Here is a 22,041-nt window from a genome sequence, read left to right on the forward strand (position 1 = left end):
TCTCAAGATTTGGGATTTTTGAAAAGTTTGGCCATCATTTTAGGCAATGTGAATCAGATTGGGAACCTTCAACTTTTAACGCACCTGTTGTACAAAACCTAAAGAATATGGAAATTAAAATCCAAAAAGAAGAGAAACGGAGCATGAGGTTATGTATAACAGCAGAAGGAAAGAGTGAAAAATTTGGTTGAGGTTATATTGTATGTACCCCGGAACCCTGCCAAATAGCTTCTCTATAATACATGTTAATGGCAACTAGTGTTGGTAGATTTATTCTATTGCGATCAGATCATCTAGATCACCACTACTTTCTTGCAGAAAGCCATCAACTTTAGATGCCTCCGGAATGTCAGATGGAAGTACACCAGAACTGGGTGCCCAAGCATGTCCACCAGTTGTCGTCGTGTTTATGAACATCCTATCGAGCTGCTCCTCCAATTTAAGACTAATGACCTTGTTACGCAATTATTTACCTATAGTTTAAAGAGGCATTACTGTTATAAGGAGTTTCATGATAATTTACAAAATTAAAACAAAGAAAACTAAAAGAAGTTTACACACCTGAATTTTATTGCACTAGCTTTCATCAGAAGCGTCAATTGTACCAAGTTTGGGATTTCACCCCAGAGCCAGTTTCCTTCTCAATTAGTTCTTTCCACAATTTCCGTTGCTCTTTGGGAGCATCCCATTTGTTTTTCCATTCTGTTTTATCATACTATTTTCCTCTCTATAGTGGATTTAACCTTTCATTTTTTCCATCCCACTTCCTTCAAACAATGCTGCGACGATTTCCTGCCTCCACCTCCTTGATACACAGGTTACAGAATATAGCCACACTATGATTATTCCATGAGCCGCAACTTTTGATCCATTTGCCACATTGTTATTCCTTCCCATTTGGTATATGCTTCTAGGTAAATATGACTAAATCCTGAATTCTCTAGAAAGCTTAACCTAAGCATGAAACAGAAACAAAATGTAATATTTGCATGCAAATCAATCAACCCACGTATATGCTTACTTTGCGATGTATAATGTATCAATGTTTCGCAATTTTTTAAAAAGAAAAAGGTGGTACAGGAAGCCTGGCACATCTAGGAATGACTATTAGCAAAACATTGTATAGATTTTGAGAATGTAAAATTTAAGTCTTGAGAGAGAACAACACATAATTCAAACCACTGTTTAGTTATGAATATCACTATAACAGACTTTTCTGATAGTAACCCTGCACAGCCGTATATCATTTTGAGAACTATAACAAGAATAACTAGTTGTGCAGAATCAATCACAAAATAATTGCATAAATATGGTAATGCAAATAACTCACTTAATCAATGAAGTGCAGAAAAATTATAATTGAAATTAGGTCCACAAATACATGTGGATGTGCAAGGCACCATCTACATTCACACCATAAAACCTTTGCCAGAACTAGGCTAAAATTCAATTCCAAAAAATTAAGTCAAACTTGACAACTAGAATATGTGAATCCCACAGGACAATAAAACGATAACCCAAGTAGACTAGAGCAAAGGAGGTGTCATATTCACAAAACCCAAGAGAAATACAGGAAAAGCCACAAAGGTTACAACACTTCACGGACACAAAAGTATGGTTTTTTGTTAAGCACATGAAGTTAGCGAACCCGATCTCAACGACAATTAGGATATAAGCACAAACTCAAGATGGCATACACAATTGAAACTTAAATCATCTAATTGAGAGGAAGATGTCATTTATCTAATCACGAAGTAGCCTCCCCCGAATCTCATAGTAAAGACAAAACCCTGATTGGAGAAAAATTGAGAGCTACCATGCCTTCAAAATAAAAACTGTAATGAGATTAATAAACTTACTGATGACTTGATGAGTGGGTAGTCGCCGTTAGCAATAATTTGTCTCTGATGAGCTTAAAGATCTGCAGCAACTATGTGAAGATGAAGAAGAAGAGGCGTCTGCTAACTAGTGAAAGCTACACCATACCCACAAACAAAGACGACTACTCTAATGTGAGAGAAAGGGGATTTCATTTACCAAACACTGGCATTATCAACACTTTTAAAGTAAGTAGATTATTTCTTCTGAAAACAATCCCAAATGCCCCCTAATAACATTCACCAATGCCGAATATCAAACGCAATGTTCACAATATCGAACACAGCACAACACAACTCACTCTTTGACTTTGTGAAAATTTGATAAACATCCAATATAGAAATACGAACCATAAACACAACTTGCAAATTAAACTTATAGACAACATAAATATTTAATATACATGTGAGGTGGTAACAAGACACATTCAGGTATAAATTCTAGCATACAAGCATTCACATCATACGACCCCAATCACAATACTTCAAAAAGTAACGTGAGGTCAGAGTGATGAAAGGCATCTGGATTCACTTCCCTCTCAGACTATTTTGTAAATTTCGATCAGCATTCAGGAAGAGATTGGGCCGAAGCAAAAGGAGAAAATGTTGCAGCTGACTCACTACAATGTAGTGGATGATGTTGATGACTGGACGAGCTGATGAAGCTTGGTGACGCATTGCTAGGGCTTGGAATGTGTGCAACAGACAGGTATCTTGAGTTCAGGGGTGACAAAGATGGGTAACCAAAGGAATTGGGGGAAACAAAATAGGAAGCATGAGATCTTTGGGACGAGGCATTACGGAGGTCCACTGAGCTTCTGCTGACACTAATAGAAGGGGACTGGCGGTAGGAGGACCTAAGAGACTGCTGAATGTGAGTTGAGCTAGCATGAGAGTGAGAAAGAGAATATGGAGACTGCGACAATGCTGGTACTATCTGCATGGCTGAAGATGATGCTAGAGATGATCTCATAGATGAAAGTACAGAAGAGCCCACAGATGATGATGGGCTGGATGAAAGCAATGGTGTGGATTCTGAAGCCGGTGGATCACTCGTGTTAGCTCTTGCATCACGCTTGCAAACTGGGCAAAAGGTTCTCCATGAAGTAAGCCAAGAATCCACACAGAAAGCATGAAATTCTGTCAAAATCCAAGGAAAATTACTGTCAGATTATTATTAATGAAAATCTACAGCTGAAGAGAGTTGTTCAATATTCTACAGATTGTATACAAGCATCTTCGACATTGAACAACTTGCATTAATCTAGATTTATATCATAGCAGGTCATCAGAGTGGGAGATGTTTAAAATGTTTTTCCCAACAGCTACTTCACATTTATCACTATTCAATGTTCACCGCTAACAACGTTCTCTTTACTGGAAAGGTAGCTGAACTTTCAGCATAAGCAGAAATTTAAATTTCCATTTCAAAAAGTATTATCAAGAGTTTGTACTTTGTAGTAAACTTGTAAACAGAAATTTTCGATCTACTGAACTTTAAATAAGTCATATAATTAGACACCAGATAAATCAATAATTTATCACAACTTTCCTAATCAATCTACTTCTGGATAGACTCATGCAAACAGAGACATTGACTGACAAAATCAAGACACAGGCGACAGGGCCTCAATATCTTGTCTAGAATCAACTACAGAATGCAGTAAATGAACTCGGGGGTTGGTGCTAGCCTGTATGCAGCAATTGCAACTATGAAAATGATACACAAATGGAAGCCAAATTTGAAAGAGAAAATAATATACTAATGATATAAAATTTAGGAAGGCTAAAGAAGTGTTGAAACCGTGTCAATAATCCTAATCTTCGAGTGTCAACTTTCTCTAACCATGTTACAAATGCAAAAATATAATGCTTTCTTGGAATCTACAAAGTATGTCCAATAAATTCTGAGCATGCCTAATTAAACATGAATATGCAATACATAAGCTTCACCAACGCTCTGTTGAGGTCTGGATTTGATCCTAAACTTTTCAATGTTTTTGCTAACAATAACTCCCATAGTAAGATTAAACTACCACCCAGTATCATACTGGACCCAATTTGGCCATTTCAGTATACAACTTCATTCAAATAACAAATTAATATTGCCACAATATGTTAACATTAGTATACCCTTTATAGTCTCTCCAGGTTTAGGAATCCACTATTCAGTGCTTCAAACAACAATAGATATTTGCCCAAAATTTGTATCAGAATTTCCAGCCTTGTAAGACACCAAAATTAGGGTTAGTAGAATGCAGAAAATAAGCTCTTCTTTCCTCAGCTAGATAAAGTTCTGAAATCCTATGTTTTCTTCAAATAGATAAGTGACTTTGAAATCCCGTTAAGACCAAGCCCATCAAGACAGACCAGCTGTACCATACAATTGGAGTAGGTCACATATTAACAATTTCGCAACCTTCTGAATAACGATAATTGGGAAACAACGAGCAACCAAATGTGTCCAACCCATAAACATTAGCTATATCATATATGCGCTCAAAATGCTAATGCTAGAAACACCAGGCCACCAAATCAAACAAAAAATGCACTGTAAAGAACAATATTTTGATATGGTATAAGAACAAAAAAAGAAACTTACTATGACGACATGGCAGAATTCTGAGTTTCTCTCCAACACTATAGTCCTCAAGACATATAGCACATGTTCTTGAAGTACAGTTGTCCTCTAAAACAGCTGTAAATATCAAACTTGGCATTGCTTTTACTAAGCGACTGCTCATCCCATGAAATTCTCGGACACGAGAAGCTTGGGGCCTTTCTCGTCTTATTCGATGCCTGCGAACAAAGAAACAAGTAGCCAACACTGCAGACATGGCAAGCAAGGAAATGAAAGAGATTGCCATGATTGACCACGCTGAGTTCTCAAAGCTTGCGATTAGCCACAGCTCCATGTTAGTAAGTCCGGCGTACTTTTTCAGTACCTCACCAGAAGCTTTTGAAACGAACACAGCATGTATTTTTATACCAGCTGAATTTCCTGCCACTGTATTTCCACAAAAAATGGGAATTTGAGATTCTAGAAAAGAAAAAAGAAAATTACACTGAAACTAAGAATTTAAAAGTTATACCACTTGGGAGGACAAAAAAGGTTATATAGAAATAGACAAGAAAGTGCACACACATAAACATGTGATCACAAATCTCAGAACAAGAAGATGGGGCGTCAGTGTATCTTCTACTGCATATATGCATTCTTAAATTACTCCTGGAAGGTTCAACAGCACTACAAAGAGTAGCAGATTGGGTCATGCTAGCAGGTCAAGAATAGCATTGCCCTTAACTCCAGTTCTCCACCCTTCATCATTAAGGCTAAAAGTACAGTTCTGTTCTAGATCAATGGAAATTTCTTTCAGGGATACATCATGCCAGCATTCATAATTTTCCTGGAATGACTTGAAAATTACGAAAAAAAGTCTACAAGGTAACACTTTGTTAAGAAGGAACTGTAGTAGTGCCAAAGTTTTCACAGGCAAGGCATTTAATATCTTTCAAGGCGAGGTGTGAGCCTTGAGGCATTGAGACGCGAGCCATTCAGGCATTGAATTATTGTAATGTAAAAATATAATATATTTAACAAAGTGTTAATCTATTATTCAAGCATAAATCATATATATATATATATATATATATATATATATAGAGAGAGAGAGAGAGAGAGAGAGAGAGAGAGAGAGAGAGAGAGAGAATGGTGTGAACTGAAACTGGTAGGCTAGGATTGTAGGAAATCTGCGGCTGCTGGGAAGAGAAATGAGGATAGAAAAAACCAAATTTGGTGCTTGGGTTTTGCTAATTTGGGGTTGGAGGGGAAAAAGAGCTTGGAGGGCCATCGAGTGATAAATGAAACAAAATGTTATGAATGAAAATAACATGCAGAACAGCTTTTAAACGAGAGTGAATCCCACCAAATGATCCTTTTTGACTTCCCAATGGCTCTTCAACTTGGAATTCTAAAATTAAAAAAAGTAAATGGTGCAGATGAACTAAACTAATCAGAGGTATGTGTTCTAGGCTGATACTTCATCACTAAATTTAGCATTAGCAGAGATGTTCATCCCACAAACATGCTCACAAACCAACAGAATCTCATTTTTTTCATCTTTCCCACAATAAGAAGTATGTGAGCCTAGACAGACTAGTGTATTTTTACAGCACCTAAATTTAATTGATCCGGAATTGTTGAACAAATATTAAACTTTCCAAATTAAAACACTATGCATGAAAATTGTAATAGAAAAAGGTCATTACTTGAAACCAAGACGCCGCCATCTTCATTGTCATAGACAATTGCAGCTTTGAACCCGGCCTTCTGAGCTCTTCTAACTTTTTCCTCAAAACTACACCCTCCTCTTATGAGCAAAACGAAAGGGGAGCTATAATTCGTGCCTTTTTCAACTTTGTTAGTCAATGTCGAGCATGCATCCACAGGCTCTGCCAAATACAATACTCCACATTCCCCAGAACCCTTAATCGCTGGAGCTGAACCAAACATCATTATCCGCCACAAAAATCAAGAAACTCATTATTAGTTTGCCTCCAGCTAATTTTGTTCCTCTTAAAACACATGAAAAAGTTAACAAGACGCACGATTTCAATACCCCAAACACCAATTCCCCTTCCTTCCCCACAATTTCTCAGCAAACAAACAGAAATTAAAACCAGAAAAGAAAACCCAAAATTAAAAATAAAAATAACCAAGAACTCACCAAAATTAGCTTCAATGTCGTCGAAAGAGAGAGTGACATTGTTCCCGATCAGCACCACGTTGGCCTTCGTCATAGAAAATTGCCCAAACAGAAACACCACCAAAACCACGACCAGATTCATTGTGATCATCAATCTCGAAACAAAAACCCTAGCAATCCTGATAATTGAACTCTTCAAGTAGTTATACAGAAAAGGACAGAGAAGCAAAATGATAATATATATTAGTGTAGTTGCGATGGATAGAAACATCGGTCTCCATTTTCAGAGCATATAAATCTTCTTATACTCTGATTCCTTTGTCATGCCTGATTTCTACTACTTATAAATAGGAGAGAAAACCAATGAGACCTAAAAGGGATGGTTCAATTTTACAGCAACTCGGTTACTTCACGTCCTTGTCCCCCAAAACAAAAAAAAAAACAAAAAAAAAGGAATCCTTCATATCCTTATCATGTTGTGTTATATATTTTAACAAAAAAACAAAAAACAAAAAACAAAAGAAGTGGGTTCATGCCTAAATTGTCCTTACCAGCCTTGACCTATTTTGCAATATTTAATCTCTATATATTTTATTAATATATGATGGGTTTTTGCTACGAAATCAATCAACCGTTAAGCGGTCCACTTTGTTTTGATTTGAATTAAGACCAAGAAAGAAACCAAACCAAATAACCATTGGGGGTTGGTTTAAGCATCTGTTCATGAATATTTTGAGGTGGTTAGAAACTAGTGTTTAATTTTCATGGAGTTTTACAGAGTTTTTGAGAATTTATGTGGATTAATTTGATTTGTGGTTAATTAGAAGTGAAGAGAATGGTGATTTGGATGTTATAAGTTGAAAGTACATGCGATTACGAGTTTGTAATATTTTTTGGTGAATTTTTTAGAGTCCTGGATGTATTTTTAAGGAATTTCTGAAATTGGTCCATTTGTAGTGTGCCACGTGGCAGCTGGTGATTGGCCTACTTGAATAGCATAAAAGACATGAGAAGTGGATAACATCCCATAATTGCTGGGTTGCCTCCTCCTCCTTGGCGCGGCCTGAAATGGAAAACCATTCCGGATTCATCAAATCTTGTGTAATTCGTAACTTTAGTTGTAGAAGTCAGATTAACGAACCGTTTCGGCCTTCATGATCTTGAGGATGAGCTCTATGACTTGAGGTACATTATCCCCAAATTTATTTACATCTATTTTACATAGTTTTCCCAAGTGATCTGTTGAGCTCTACGATATGCATGCAACTATATGAATATTTTGATATCTATAATGTAGCAACATTTAAGAGCAAAATAGAAGCGGCTTTGTAATTTCGAAATATAATGCAATAATATTACACAACACACACCACCCTTTCAGCCTTCATGCTCCACATGTTCATCAATGCTCATTTCAGTATTGGGATCGGACCTCAATCGTTTGGGAGGTCGATCCTCATCAGACGAGCCGTGGCTTGGTCCTGCATCGCCGTCGGCAAGCGCTCTCTTCGACTTAATGTCTGCCTGAGCATTGTCCTCGCCAAGAACATTAGCATCCTCATTGGAGCCAGAAGCATATTGTATCATCTTATCATTGATAACATTGTCCCACACTAGACTGACCCCTGTTTTCTTCACACTAAATTGGGGTCCAAAATCTACGATAACCTCAACTTCATCACAGCCCTCCAAATTGAACGCATTGTCTGACAGATTTCGCTGCCAAAGATGATCTTCATGAGATGCTACCACGTCTATTGCAACCGGCCTCGAGGTACGCATTGTGCCCTTGGTATAGTTTATAACTGAGATGCTAGTAAGATCTTGAGATACTATGTTGTCGAGACATGAAGAATAAACAATGCACACAATCAACTCCTTCAAATTACAACCAATATTTTGAGGCACTTCAAAAAAGACTGAGGCGCCCTCATCAACATAGGGGAACCACTCAGGAATATTATTTCCAGGGAGAAAAATGCCACCAAATCCACTCACAGTCCATCCCTATACAGGCAGAGTAAGATTTGTATAAGCAAAGCATGCATGTTTTTGCGTGAGTGTTATGAGAGAGTGAGAGAGAGAGAGAGAGAGAGAGAGAGAGAGAGAGAGAGAGAGAACCTGCAGGATGTTCTCTTTAAGAGCATCAGTGATATTGCTGCAGCCTTCCATTCGAATGAATCTCAAGGACTTTAACAACTTAACCAAGCCTGGAATCTCAATGAGTTTGCTGCAGTTTGTCAGACTCAAAGTATCCATATTCGAGATTTCTGATAAATTTGGTATTCTTTCCAGTGAAGTGCAGTTTCTCGCTTCCAGGGATTTCAAATTGTTTGGTAACTCTGGGATTGCATTAAGGTTTGCACAATAATCCAATATTAGCCTTCGAAGCTTGGAAAGGCCATTGAGGCTCGATGGCAGGCTACGAAAACTATTGCTTTGTAGATTTAATTCTTGTAAAGAAAATAAACTCCCAAGATCCTTAGGAATTGCATCATCAGTTAAATTGCAGTCTTCAAGAGATAATCTTTGTAAAGAGGTTAAGCCTCGTAATGATGGGGGCAATAGATTAGTTGGTTTAGTAATTTTCCTAGGCAATACCCAAGACCAGAAAAGAGAGGGCAATGAGTTAGATGGTGATGCTTTCAAACCACACAGAGATAAATATTTCAGGTTCGTCAGTCGTAATATTGTAGAAGGTACTTTTCTTATGGCTGTGTTGTCTGCAAGAAGAGTTGTCAATGATACCATCTTCCCTAAATCATCATCCAAGTTTGCAAATTTTGAACAGCCAGAAAGATCAAGAGTTTCAATAGATTTCAACTCATAGAAACTCCTTGGAAGATCCTTGAGCATTTTGCAATCTTTCAAATTTACCACAAGAAGTCTTTCAAGATGTCCAATAGACGGGTGCACCTCGAACAAACTCTTACAGTCTTTGAGCATCAGTTTCTCAAGATTTGGAAGTTTCGAAAAGTCTGGCGAGCGTTGTAGGTAATGAGAGTGACTGAGATTAAGAATCTTCAACTTGTCTAGCAACTGTTAGACAGAAGGGAAGATAGAAATCAAAATTTAAATAGAACATGAAGAAAATGTACAAAACCAAAGGAAATCTTTACTGATACATACCCCAGGATCCTTCCAAACGTGCGTGAGGTTGCTATAACGCAGGTCTATAGCAACTAGTTTCTGTTGGTGAAAGCTGTTTGGTATGAACTTTAGAGGGAGACCATGCCAACATAGCCATCTTAACTCTTTGGTAAGATATTCGTAGCTTCCAGTGAGTTGTACGTAATTGAGTTGGAGCAATCTCAGTCTCTGCATATTTGCAAATGCTTTTGTACTGAAACTTACATCATCAGATCTTAGCAAATTCAGTGTTACTCCTTCAATTTCTTCAGTCCCCTGTACATAAAAATAAAAAAGTAAACAAAGGAGTTATCTCCATGTGAGATGATTTATATTCATGAATCCATGATCACAAGCTGAACAAGATTTATATCCTCTGAACAAGAAAGCATGTGAAAGATGATAAATTGTTAGATGTGGGAAGCATGTGCTTCTGTTGTATAACGTGCATTTAATTTAGCAAAGAATTTGATTGAGAAAGTTCTTACACAGTGTTTTGCTAATACATCTTTTATGTCTTCTTTATGCCACAATCTACTGCATTTTCCAGGTTCCTTGGGGGATTTTTCACGGACAACTTCTCTTCCCATGTCTCGAAGCAAATCATGCATCGTGAGCTTGTTTCTTTCACTAACAGTTACAAGGCATCGTTGAAGGAGAACACTGATTTCTATTTCTGCAAAAAAGCCACACCCATCCAATATTTGTTTGACATAGTTCTTGTCCTTTCCAATAAAGAAACAAGATATATCAAGGAAAATATCCCTCTGTTTATCGTCGCTTAACCCATCAAAGCTTATTCTGAGCTTTTTCTGAATTTGGTCATGAGGAATTCTTTTCAATTTCTCCAATGCGCTTGTCCACTCCGGTATGCTTCTTCCGAATAAAAAAGAGCCTAAAACTTCAAGTGCTAGTGGCAAACCTCCACAGTAAGAAACTACACTTGTTGAGAGATCAAGATATCCTTCATTAGGATAACTATTTCTAAAGGCATGCCAACTGAAGAGCTCGAGAGCTTCTTCTTCATTCATTTCTGGAGCCAGAAACACTGTATCCACTTCAAGTTGCTTTAGCAAATGTTGATCTCTTGTTGTTATAATAATCCGACTTCCTGAACCAAACCAGTCACGCTTTCCAGCTATTGCCCTTAGTTGCTCCATTTGATCTGCATCATCAATTATGACAAGTACCTTTCTACATCCAAGTCTTTCTTTTATGATATTGATCCCTTTATCAACACATCCAACCTTTATCTTCTTGGCTGGTTTCAAAATATCAGATAGAAGTTGTTCTTGCAAACGAACCTGACCATTTGGTTGCTTTGACGTTTCCCTAACATCTGCCACGAAACTTTTACCTTCAAAGCTATGATAAAATTGGTTATAGATGGCTTTGGCAATCGTTGTTTTACCCAGCCCTCCCATCCCCAAAATTCCAACCATGCGAACGTCATTCGATCCAACACCTAGGTAAGAACTCATATCTTCCACGCGAGAATTTATTCCAACTGGGTAGACAGCAACAAACAAGTACGCGTTGTTCAGCTGTCTAGTAATCTCGGCAATAATTTTCCTGATAAACCTTGCTTCATGCCTGTTAACGAAACTCAGAAGAACAAACCAAGACTCATTATGAAACTAGAAGATAAACTGAATCAGTAACTTATTCCTTATGACAATAGATTCTGTCTACTACAAATATCACTCATGTCACAGTTGTTCATCTTATTAGGACATTGGACAATGTTGCCCACAACCTAACAACTTCAGCTTCTTTTTTTTTTTTTTTTTTTTTTTTTTGGGGTTTAAAATGACATTTTCAAAAATAGAGGCTTCAACAAACTAAAACACGGTCAGCAAAAAAACATAATCAAAGAGAGAGCAGGAAATGGCCAAGGAAATTAATGATTTTACCCATCTGCGGTGTTCCGAAGATCCCAGCCAGACAAATTGGCTGCTTCAGTGAGAGCAGACCTCCACCTCAGTACCTTATCAACTTCTAACAGGAACCGCTGTTCATGTTTCTCAAATGCCTGCCCAAAACAGCCATTCTGTTTTCTCACATCTGAAGGGTCAACATCATAGAATATTGGCAAAACCATTTGCCTCACTGTTCTTCTACACTCCATGATCTTGACCAGCTCCTCAAGACACCAACCGGAATCCGCGTACCGCCTCGAGAAGACGATCACAGATATTCTAGACCCTTGGATTGCCTGCACCAGTTCTGCTGTTATATCTTCCCCTCTCCTCAGTTCATTGTCGTCAATGAAGGCATTGATTCCGGCCTCTTTTAATGCCATATAGAGATGGCCTGTGAAGTTTTTGCGAGTGTCTTCACCTCTGAAACTCAAAAACACGTCGTAAATCCATTGCTTTGAAGAGAAGGATTCTTGGGTTGTGCTGGTAGCCATTGGCACTAGGGACTGCAAGTACTTCCAAGAATTGCAACATGAGTCCGGCTCCTCCCTTAAAAAGAACGCAAGTCAACTCAAGTTTAATTGTTTGCAGGGCCAGCAGGGCAGAGAGTGAAGGTGCGTGGAATCACGGGCAAAAGACAACCTATATATTGACCTACTATTATAATGCAGGGCCACCAACACGTCTTATCTTCTTAATTTACCAAAGAAAAAACGTGACTTCTTCTTTCTTTTTTCTCTTCCACACCTTCTATATCCCTCTAATTATTTTTCTTTTCCATACTTTCTGTAAATTACGATTTGATCCATAAATTTAAAAAAAAAAAAAAAAAGTTGATATAGATCCAAATTCCTATTGAGAAGTTTGTTTTAATCCTCGGAGTTAGTGACTTTGATACAAATCCTTTAACTTTTGTGCCATATAAAATTACATTCTTTTTTAAATATTTTATGATGTAATTTTTTTAAATTTTTTTAATATTCCAATATTACTCATTGTGCCTTGAATCAAATAACTGTAATTTATGTGATAATTACGGAAAAGAATTGTTTATGACCATAATTAATAAACAAATTAAGTGCTTATGACCATAATGATTTTGGTATATTAATTACGTTGCCTCTTTTTTTTTTCTTTTTTTATTTGCATCCATGATTTTGTATATTAACGTTGTCTTTTTTTTTCTTTTCTTCTTTTAACCCAAAAAAATCTTTACAAAATTAGTGAAACACCCATTCCTAGACATGAAACTATAAATATACCCTACACTATTTAAAACATAGAAACACACCCAAAATAAACCCAAAAATCAACAATTGTATATTTTTTAATTTAATTAATAAGATGAAATATCTTTATTACCCTTTTTAGCATTAAATTAGTTTTGGATCTCGTTTGAAGCCTCCCTCAGGTTTGAAGCCTCAAGCCCCTCTCCTGCTTCAAACCACCATATATGCTCTGTTCTCTCCCTTCTTCCCTCTCTATGCCTTCAAAGTAAACCAAACAGTCTCAAAGCCATAGACCAACACAAGACCGACGACAATCTCCGTTACATAGGTGGCCTCAGACGTGTTCTCGCAGCCGATGCCTCTATTTCCTTTGTAGGTTTGTTCCATCTGCTTCAATTTGTTATTTTCCTTTTGATTTTTGCTAAATTTACTTGAATTTCTACTTAGTTTCAGTTTCTTCGTTGAATTTGGTGCTAATTCTTTAATTTTTTCAATATGAACAGAGCTAATGGTTAAGCTCATTGAGTTATGTGGCTACTCTATAGATTTGAGGTGTCAATTGCAGGGGCGTAGGTGTTCAGAACACCGACGCCGGTGGTGATTGCGAGAAGAAAGAAGATGAAGACGATTTCCACTGACAATATATTCCAAAATGGCCAAATCCATCCTGTGTTCCCAATTTTCAACCTAGATCTCTTGTTCGCCGATGCTGACGACGATGATTTTTCCATAGCCAAAAGGGCTGCCGCTTCCTCTTCCTTTTTGCAGCCGCCATTGAAGAAGCTCTTCTTTGAACAGCGAGATACGCCGAACTTGGTAAAGTCATTTTACAACTCAGAAGGTGGACTCAGGTCTTGATCCATGAGAGCAACCAGCTTCTGAGTTTGATCATCAACACCTTTTACAGCAACAAGGAGATCTTTCTTTGTGAGTTCATCAGTGACGCCTCTGATGTACATATTTTCACCGTTTATTCTTATGTTGATTGCTCATTTCAGTATTTTCTAGTTTTATTGTATGAATGGTCCTCAATGATTTTGTGTTCCAATTTAGAATGGGTCTCAATGATTTTGTGTTTTGGAGCTGAATACAAAAGCAGTGGTTCATACAGTTATGATTCTGGAAAATGAACAGTTGCCTGTGTATTTCATTTGAAGCATGTCTGGCCATGGTTTGTATAATGTTTTTTCCTGGTGTCCCACCCATTGTTCTTGTATCTTTCTAGCAATATGGATTTAATCCTCATGAAAAGAAAAAAGAAGAAGTAATTGACACACTAATAATCTGGTATAGCTGTGTTAAGTGATGGATGGTAGATGTTAAAACATGTGAACATACAAGCCTTGTTGATTTTAAATTTGAGAATGTTAATGTATGTACTCTGTCTCTGTACCAACAGCCGAAGCAAATCCACGAGATTAAGGATTTCCTTCTAACTGCAAGAAGGAAGGATGCACACTCTATCAAAATCAAGAGGAGCAAAGATGCTGTCAAGTTTAAGGTTCGATGCTCCAAGTACCTTTACACTCTTTGCGTGTTTGATTCGGAGAAGGCCGACAAGTTGAAGCAATCCCTTCCTCCAGGTATAGCATTTCGTTTTCAGTTGTGCCATTTATTATGATTTGCAACTCGCATATGGTCATCTTTCTGTGCATTGATATGGCATTTGCAACAAGCCAATTTTGGATTTTTGGGTGGTTGTGGGTCTAATATATGACTTTTGTAAATTTCAACAAGCTGGTAAGTTGATTTGTAGTATACAATTTGTTACCTGTAAGTCGTATGAGTAGTTGTTAACTTCCAGTAAGTGGTATGAGCACTTGTTATACTGTTCATACCCTGCAACTGAGTTGATTTATATAACATAGTATTAACAGTGTACTTCTATGACATAGTATTAACAGATTTTCAGTAACAAAGCACGCTCTATATTTTGCTCTATATATGGCTGTGCACTTGAAGTTTATGATATGCAAAATGTGATTTTTCCTAGGAAAATAGTTCTATGACATAGTATTAACAATGTACTTCTGTGACATAGTATTAACAGTGTACTTTTTTTTTTCTTCTTATAAAGATATTTCCTTGTGCCTTTGCAATTGTATCTGGTGAAACAATGGACAATTGGAGGTGGCAGCAAAGGATATCGAATCTCTTGTTAGGGTTTTTTGGATTTTTTGTATGAAATAGTATTTACAATGTTTTTCTATGAAATTGTATTAACAATATAGCATGGTATTAACAATGCACTTTTATGACATGATATTAACAATGTACTTTCATGACATGGTATTAACAATGTACTTTTATGATATGATTTGCGGAGGTTTGATGGAGAATGAAGGGTCGTGGGGACAGACCCTTGGTTTTCGTTATTTTTTAATTTTTTATAATTTTAAGTTTGGGCTTTTCAAAAAAAATCTAATATGGGCTCGCTGGGCTTGTTTTGGGTTCTTTTGGGAATTTTGTGTTGGGCTTGTTTTAAGTTAATCAATGGCAGAGACGTAACTGCCCAAGTAAATGGTATGAACAGTTGTGTTGGGCTTGTGTTGGGCTTGTTTTAAGTTATCGTACCTATTATGCAAATGAAATATAGTTGTTAGCTTCCAGTAAATGGTATGAACAGTTGTTAAACTGTTCATACCTTGCAATTGAGTTGATTTCTATGACATAGTATTAACAAGGTACTTCCATGACATAGTATTAACAGATTTTTCAGTAACAAAGCATGCTCTATATTTTGCTCATATAGCTGTGCATTTGAAGTTTATGATATGCATAATGTGATTTTCACTAGGAAGGGAGTTCTATACACAGTATTAACAGTGTACCTTTTTTTTTCCTTCTTGTAGAGGGCCTTTGCGATTGCTTCTGGTAAAACTATGGACAATTGGAGGTGGTTTTTGCAAAGGATATCAGATATCTTGCTGGGCTTTTTTGGGTTTTTTGTATGAAATGGTATTAACAATGTTTTTCTATGAAATGATATTAACATTGTACTTCTATGACATGATATTAACAATATATTTCTATGACATGGTATTAACAATACACTTCTATGACATGGTATTAACAATGTACTTCGGGCTTGCTGGGCTTATTTTGGGTTTTTTTTGAGTTTTTTGTATTGGGCTTGTTTTAAGTTAATAAATGGCAGAGATGTAATTTATAAGAACTTCAACACTCATTTATTAGATAGTAAATGATTTTTGGGTGTGTTTCTAAAGTCTATTCCATATAGGGTTTTTTTATAATTTCATGTCCTATTTTGGGTATATTACTAAAGCTCCCAAAAATCTTTGGCTTTCTTTCTTATTGTTTATGACCTCTTTATTAGGTAAATTGAATAAACCAAAAAAAGGTATATTGAAAATAACAAAATATCTATATGTCAGGTAGATTATATATTATCTTATACTTCCCTCAATAATCAGATACAATCCTATATTTACCTAGTAAGTTATGTAAATAATCTCACATTTACATTAGGTACATAATCTTATATTTACTTAGTAACCAAGTACATTACAAAAACCTACCTATATATATACATATATTAATATAAAGCACATTAGCTCATAGTACCTATATACATAAAAACGCATCAATAATCCCCTTGTTTATCTTGTTTTTTTTCAAGTTTTTTATTTGTTGCTATGCTTAAACACCATGAATCAACTTGATAAGTATTAAACATATTGTGGTTTCAATATTTGGGTGTTCAATTATGAAGAATTTGACATTTTTATACAACTGCCTTAGTTTGAAAAAAGGCTTTTTATCATAAATGGTCCCACTAAGGTATGTGAAATTATCACCTTTCGTCCTTAATTTTTTTTTTTTTGTGACACTAATGGTCCTTAAAGTTAGCATTCACACATCAAAATGGTCCTTGTCGTTAGCTTCAATTAAATTTTCTGTTAAATTGATGATGTGGCACACGTGTGGAGCCTATACATCCAATGGTATAGAGTCACGTGTCTTTAAATATAATATAATATTTTTTAAATATTTTTAAAACTTAAAATCTATATAAAAAAATTAAAAGCAACTTAAATCTTTTTTTATATATTTTTAAATATCTTTCACTCTCTCCTATAATATTCAAATAAATAAAATTAAGAAAGAAGGACCCTCGTAGTTGCATTAGTTTATACTTTCTATATATTAATTTGGTATAGCTGCACAGCTATATGTATAAAATACATAATTGTTTTATTCAACAAAATTTTAGCAAATTACAACTTAAAAGTTCGGCCACTATATAATATTTTAACATATATTATTTGCATTCAATAATATGTGAGAATTATGTGTATAATACATGAATTTTGTGTGTATTATTTAAAATGTTGTAAAAAATAAGTGTATTAAATATGAAATATACGTACTTACATGTTCGATCGAGTATTGTACGTTTGCTTTTAAAAAAATTAGGAAAAACCCGCGTATAGCCGCACGGCTATACTATTTTACGGCTATACTATTTCTTTTTTACAAAAATTAAGAGAAAATCCGTATAGCCGGGCGGCTATACTGTTTTGTTTGAAAATTTTAAAATACAGAGTATAGCCGTATGGGTATACTATTTCTTTTCAATAAAAATTAAGGAAAAACCCGAGTATGGCTGACTGGCTATACTATTTCTTTTTAAAAATTAAAAAAGCGTATCGCCTGCAAAAATTAGGGGGAAAACCTAGTATAGGCGGGCAGATATGTTAGAAAAACAAAGTATAGCCGTGCGGTTGCACTGTTTTTAAAAAATAAGGAAAAAAACGCATATAGCAAGGACTCTCCTAGTTGCATTAGTTTATACTTTGTATAGCCACACGGCTAAACGAATAAAATACGTAATTGTTTTATTCGACAAAATTTTGGCACAATGCAACTTAAAAGTTTAGCCACTATATATTATTTGCATTTAATAATATGTGAAAATTATGTGTATAGTACGTGAATTTTGTGTTTATTATTTAAAATTGTATGAAAAATAAGTATATTAAATATAAAAAATACATACATACATGTTCGATCTGAGTACTGTAGGTTTGCTTTTTAAAAAATTAGGAAAAATAGGAGTATAGCTGTGCGGTTACTGTTTCTTTTTTACAAAATTTAGGGGAAAAGTTAGTATAGCCGAGCAGCCATTTTTAAAATTATTATAAAAACAGAGTATAGCCGGGGCGGCTATACTATTTAGTAAATAAAATTAAGAAAGAAGGACCCTCGTAGTTGCATTAGTTTATACTTTATAGATATTAATTTGGTATAGCCGCATGGCTATATATATTAAATATGTAATTGTTTTATTCTATAAAATTTTGGCAAATTACAACTTAAAAGTTCAACGACTATATAATATTTTAATTTATATTATTTGCATTCAATAATGTTTGAGAATTATATGTATAATATGTGAATTTTGTGTGTATTATTCAAAATTGTGTAAAAAATAAGTGTATTAAATACGAAATATACGTACATACATGTTCGATTCGAGTATAGTCATACTGCTATAATATTTTTTTTTTAATTTAGAAAAACAGAGTATAGCCAAACGGCGATACTATTTTTTATTTTTTATTATAAAAAAACGTAGTATATCCATGCGGCTATACGTTTTAATAAAAAAATATTAAAAAAGAAGTACCCTCCTAGTTGCATTAGCTTATACTTATAGATATTAATTTGGTATAGCTGCACGGCTATACGTATAAAATAAGTAATTGTTTTCTTGGACAAAATTTTGGCAAATTGCAACTTAAAAGTTCGGCGACTATATAATATTTTAATATTATTATTTGCATTCAATAATATGTGAGAATTATGTGTATAATAAGTTAATTTTGTCAAAAATAAGTGTATTATATGAAATATATGTATGTACATGTTCGATACGAGTGTGGTATGTTTGCCTTCTAAAAAAATTAGGAAAAAGCTGAGTATAGCCGCACGGCTATACTCTACATATGGTATATTTCAACAGTATAGTCGCGCAGCAATACTTTTATAAACAGAAATTTTCAACACTATAGCCGAGGGGCTATACCCTGTAAATAGAAATTTCAACAGTATAGCGGGCGGCTAATACAGCCGCACGGCTAGACTATTAGCCGCCCGGATAGACGTTCCAAATAGAAATTTTCTACTGTATAGCCGCACGGCTATACTCAGTAAATAGAATATTTGAACAGTATGTGCTTTGCAACTAAAGGCAAGAGAACAAAGGAAACAGCCATACTGTAAGATTAGTGCTGACTACTACCATATGCTTTGCAACTACATAAGGCCTGAATTTGTCACGCTCAATCATGAGAAAGAGAGAGACGCAGGCAGATCTTCGAAACTTACATTTTTTCTGACAAAATCAATGATTAACTACAAAGACATAATAACCCTTCACTCCATCATACCATCTTGATTACTAAATTATTCAATAATAAAATTACTAAGCTATTCCAAATATGATTCATTCCACCCACTCCCAAGCTATTCACGTTTGTTTAAATTAACCCAACGATTATTAAGCAAATCCTGAACTGAAACAACCTGTCCATATACGTGAAGAAGTGTTGGCACTGCGCTAACCCGAGAGAAGATGAAATCCATCCCCTAAGGGTTCGAGCATTCAACATAGTTTCAGCTGTTGTAAAGGTCTTCAAAACTACCACAACTGCAAATATCAAAAGAATATGAATGAACGATAAGAAACCCCACATACAGCTTAGATTACAAAAGTCAATATTTAGCGATAAATAAACTTAATGCTTTTCAAGGGTAGTTTCTGGTTTTGACCCTGCAATATTTCTGCCAACATCAGTAGGATCAACGTTTGCAAGACCGCACACAGGGGAAAACAAATTATTAGAATACCCTTAGACCAGAATCATCCATCCTCTGATAAAAATATGCATATAGTCCTTTAACCCAACTACCAAGACTAGAACCAAATATTTATACACAGAATGCATCTAACACAGTCCCCTGAATATGGGCAAACACCCCATTTGGAGCCACTTTTGTTCTTGGATCACCCCCAAAAAGTGATCGGAAACAGTAGTTTCGAAGGGCCGAAGTTCGGCCGAATTTTCAAGTTCAAAATCGAACCCCTTAGAGCTAAAATCGATCGAAGCCCATATACCAATCAGCTAGAACACGGAAAATAGCTGAGAAACCATACCTTACTCGATCGATTTGGTGGATAAACGAAGGAGAATTTCGAGCTGGAAGTTAGGGTTGCTTCGGACGAACCTCCGTCGGAAAACACGATTTTCCGGCCAGCTCAGGGCGGCCCCGGGGTTGAGGTCGGTTGGAGAAGGTAGGGGACTCGATGGCGGTTCCAACGCCACCGGTCCCGTGGCCATTGGAGATCGGAGGCTGCGCCAGCACCCTCTGGAAGTCGGCGGCCCGTTTCGCGCAGAGTCTGGGTTTATATAGATGCAACTTCGAAATATTTACGGTTATGCGACTGAGACTCTTTTGACCATAACTTTTTCGTTACAACTCCGATTCGGGCCCACTCCGTGTCTACGGACTCCTTTCGCCGTGCTCTACGCAATGGAGTAAGCGAAATTCCCAAATTCTTTCTCGATCAAAAAGTCAAATTTCCCCCATTATTAAAGCAAGGGCAAAATGGTCTTTTCGCTAAAAGATATTTTCCTTACTTTTTAGATATTTTCTTTCTTTTTAGATATTTTGTTTTGGGTTCTTACAATCTACCCCCCTTATAAAAATTTCGTCCTCGAAATTTGCATCTCTGTCCTTTTCGGAGGGGGAAAAACTGCTCCTGTACTTGCTACTCGGGTTACTATACTGCACATATCACTGAAAGCTAATTACTTTCTCTTCCAAAATCTGAATTGCTTGTTTATCTCCTTGGGTCTAATACAGTTAGGATTGACTCCCTTGCTTCCTTAACTCTCACTATACTTTCCTTAGGCGATAACTATCGAGAATACTTATCTGAAGATCTTTCTTCTAGTGTCTGCATAACTTCTTGCCAATCCTGGTTACTTGAGGCTTTTTCTGCTTAATCCAATCAGGTTCTTTGTTTCCTACAATACTTCCAGATTCCAATGGACCTTGCTTAACATTCTATCTTCATTTGAGTGATCCATACCATATCTCGAGTAAGGCATCTCTTGGAGACATCTAATCCTAGGAAATCCAACAACTGACATATTTTGTTTTGGGTTCTTACACCAACACTGAAGAAGAGGCTGTGTCCTGCTTTGATTTGTCCAAGAATGATTCATATCTCATATCACCAACAGGAGGGATGATCTCCATTTGTGAGTATTTGCAGAGATGCCAGACCCGCTAGGAAAAAAGAAATCTAAAAAAAAACACGCCATTCAAGTTTTCGAAAAATCGGCTGCCTAGGTGGGCTAGGCGGGTTCTTTTTTTATTTTATTTTAATAAATAGTATAGCCATGCGGCTTTACCTTTTTTTTCCTTTTTAAATCTTTTTTCCCCTTATTTTCCTTTATCGATAAGAGTAGTTTAGAGCATTATCCATTACTATTAGGTCATTACCCGAGTCTCTTTATTGTCCCCTTTTGATTTTTTACTTATTACCCATATAAAGAATCTAGTATTTTCTCATTTAAATATATTATTTAAAGAGTATAACCGTTTGGCTATACTTGTTAAATATAGTATTTAAATAGTATCACCGCGACGCTATACTCATTAAATATATTATTTTAAGGGTATCACCCCCAGCTATACTAAATATATTATTTAAAAAGTATGGCTACGCAGTTATACTCTATAAATATATTATTTGAAGCTTATAGCCCTTTAAATATATTATTTCAAACAGATACTCCAGCACGCACTGATCCAAACCCAAGCAGATACTTTATATGATATGTCAAAAAGAGTTTCAATTTGTCACCAATCATCGGGGCAGGACCCATCCAAGTCTACGTGCGCTTTGTTAACTTACAAAGATGAAATAAGGGATTGGAAGTCCACAACAGACTTTATAAGAATGTCAACTCCAGGAAAATGCCCTTCCAAATAGAATACAACTTGAGCAGGTATTGTCGACAGCGAAAACTTTCCTTCCAGTATGGCTGTGCGGCTATAGCCGCGCAGATATACGTATAAAAGATGTAATTGCTTTATTCGATAAAATTTTGGCCAATTACAACTTAAAAGTTCGGTCACTATATAA

The 22,041-nt window shown here is 35.9% G+C and overlaps 2 protein-coding genes across 3 annotated transcripts; both read right to left on the reverse strand.

Moving 5' to 3' along the window:
• Positions 1-128: 128 nt before the first annotated feature.
• On the reverse strand, positions 129-7,000 carry LOC117622862 (receptor homology region, transmembrane domain- and RING domain-containing protein 2). Of its 2 annotated transcripts, XM_034353647.1 has the most exons (6): positions 6,605-6,998; positions 6,147-6,377; positions 4,480-4,884; positions 1,860-3,017; positions 562-954; positions 129-473 (listed from the first exon to the last, which is right to left on the reverse strand). In XM_034353647.1, exons 1-4 carry the CDS (start codon positions 6,852-6,854, stop codon positions 2,440-2,442), a joined length of 1,464 nt encoding a protein of 487 aa, XP_034209538.1. In that variant the 5' UTR covers positions 6,855-6,998; the 3' UTR covers positions 129-473; positions 562-954; positions 1,860-2,439. The 2 variants fall into 2 exon arrangements, with proteins under 2 accessions (XP_034209538.1, XP_034209547.1); XM_034353656.1 differs by lacking the exon at positions 6,147-6,377 and having other exon boundaries at positions 6,605-7,000.
• Positions 7,001-7,840: 840 nt separating this feature from the next.
• LOC117622853 (disease resistance protein RUN1) lies at positions 7,841-12,238 on the reverse strand. Its single transcript, XM_034353638.1, has 5 exons — positions 11,626-12,238; positions 10,201-11,305; positions 9,713-9,988; positions 8,705-9,622; positions 7,841-8,590 (listed from the first exon to the last, which is right to left on the reverse strand). Exons 1-5 carry the CDS (start codon positions 12,123-12,125, stop codon positions 7,961-7,963), a joined length of 3,429 nt encoding a protein of 1,142 aa, XP_034209529.1. The 5' UTR covers positions 12,126-12,238; the 3' UTR covers positions 7,841-7,960.
• Positions 12,239-22,041: the final 9,803 nt, after the last annotated feature.

The sequence above is a fragment of the Prunus dulcis genome, chromosome 1 (assembly GCF_902201215.1).
Source record: "Prunus dulcis chromosome 1, ALMONDv2, whole genome shotgun sequence".
NCBI classification, from domain to species: domain Eukaryota; kingdom Viridiplantae; phylum Streptophyta; class Magnoliopsida; order Rosales; family Rosaceae; genus Prunus; species Prunus dulcis.

Coding starts and splice junctions, on each gene's coding strand:
- LOC117622862 (XM_034353647.1), bottom strand. CDS start 6,854: ATGTTTCTATCCATCGCAACTACACTAATATATATTATCATTTTGCTT. Junction 6,378..6,604: donor CGACATTGAAGCTAATTTTG/GTGAGTTCTTGG, acceptor TGTTTGGTTCAG/CTCCAGCGATTAAGGGTTCT. Junction 4,885..6,146: donor TGGCGGCGTCTTGGTTTCAA/GTAATGACCTTT, acceptor GTGGAAATACAG/TGGCAGGAAATTCAGCTGGT.
- LOC117622853 (XM_034353638.1), bottom strand. CDS start 12,125: ATGGCTACCAGCACAACCCAAGAATCCTTCTCTTCAAAGCAATGGATT. Junction 9,989..10,200: donor ATGTATTAGCAAAACACTGT/GTAAGAACTTTC, acceptor TTTTATGTACAG/GGGACTGAAGAAATTGAAGG. Junction 9,623..9,712: donor ACGTTTGGAAGGATCCTGGG/GTATGTATCAGT, acceptor TCTGTCTAACAG/TTGCTAGACAAGTTGAAGAT.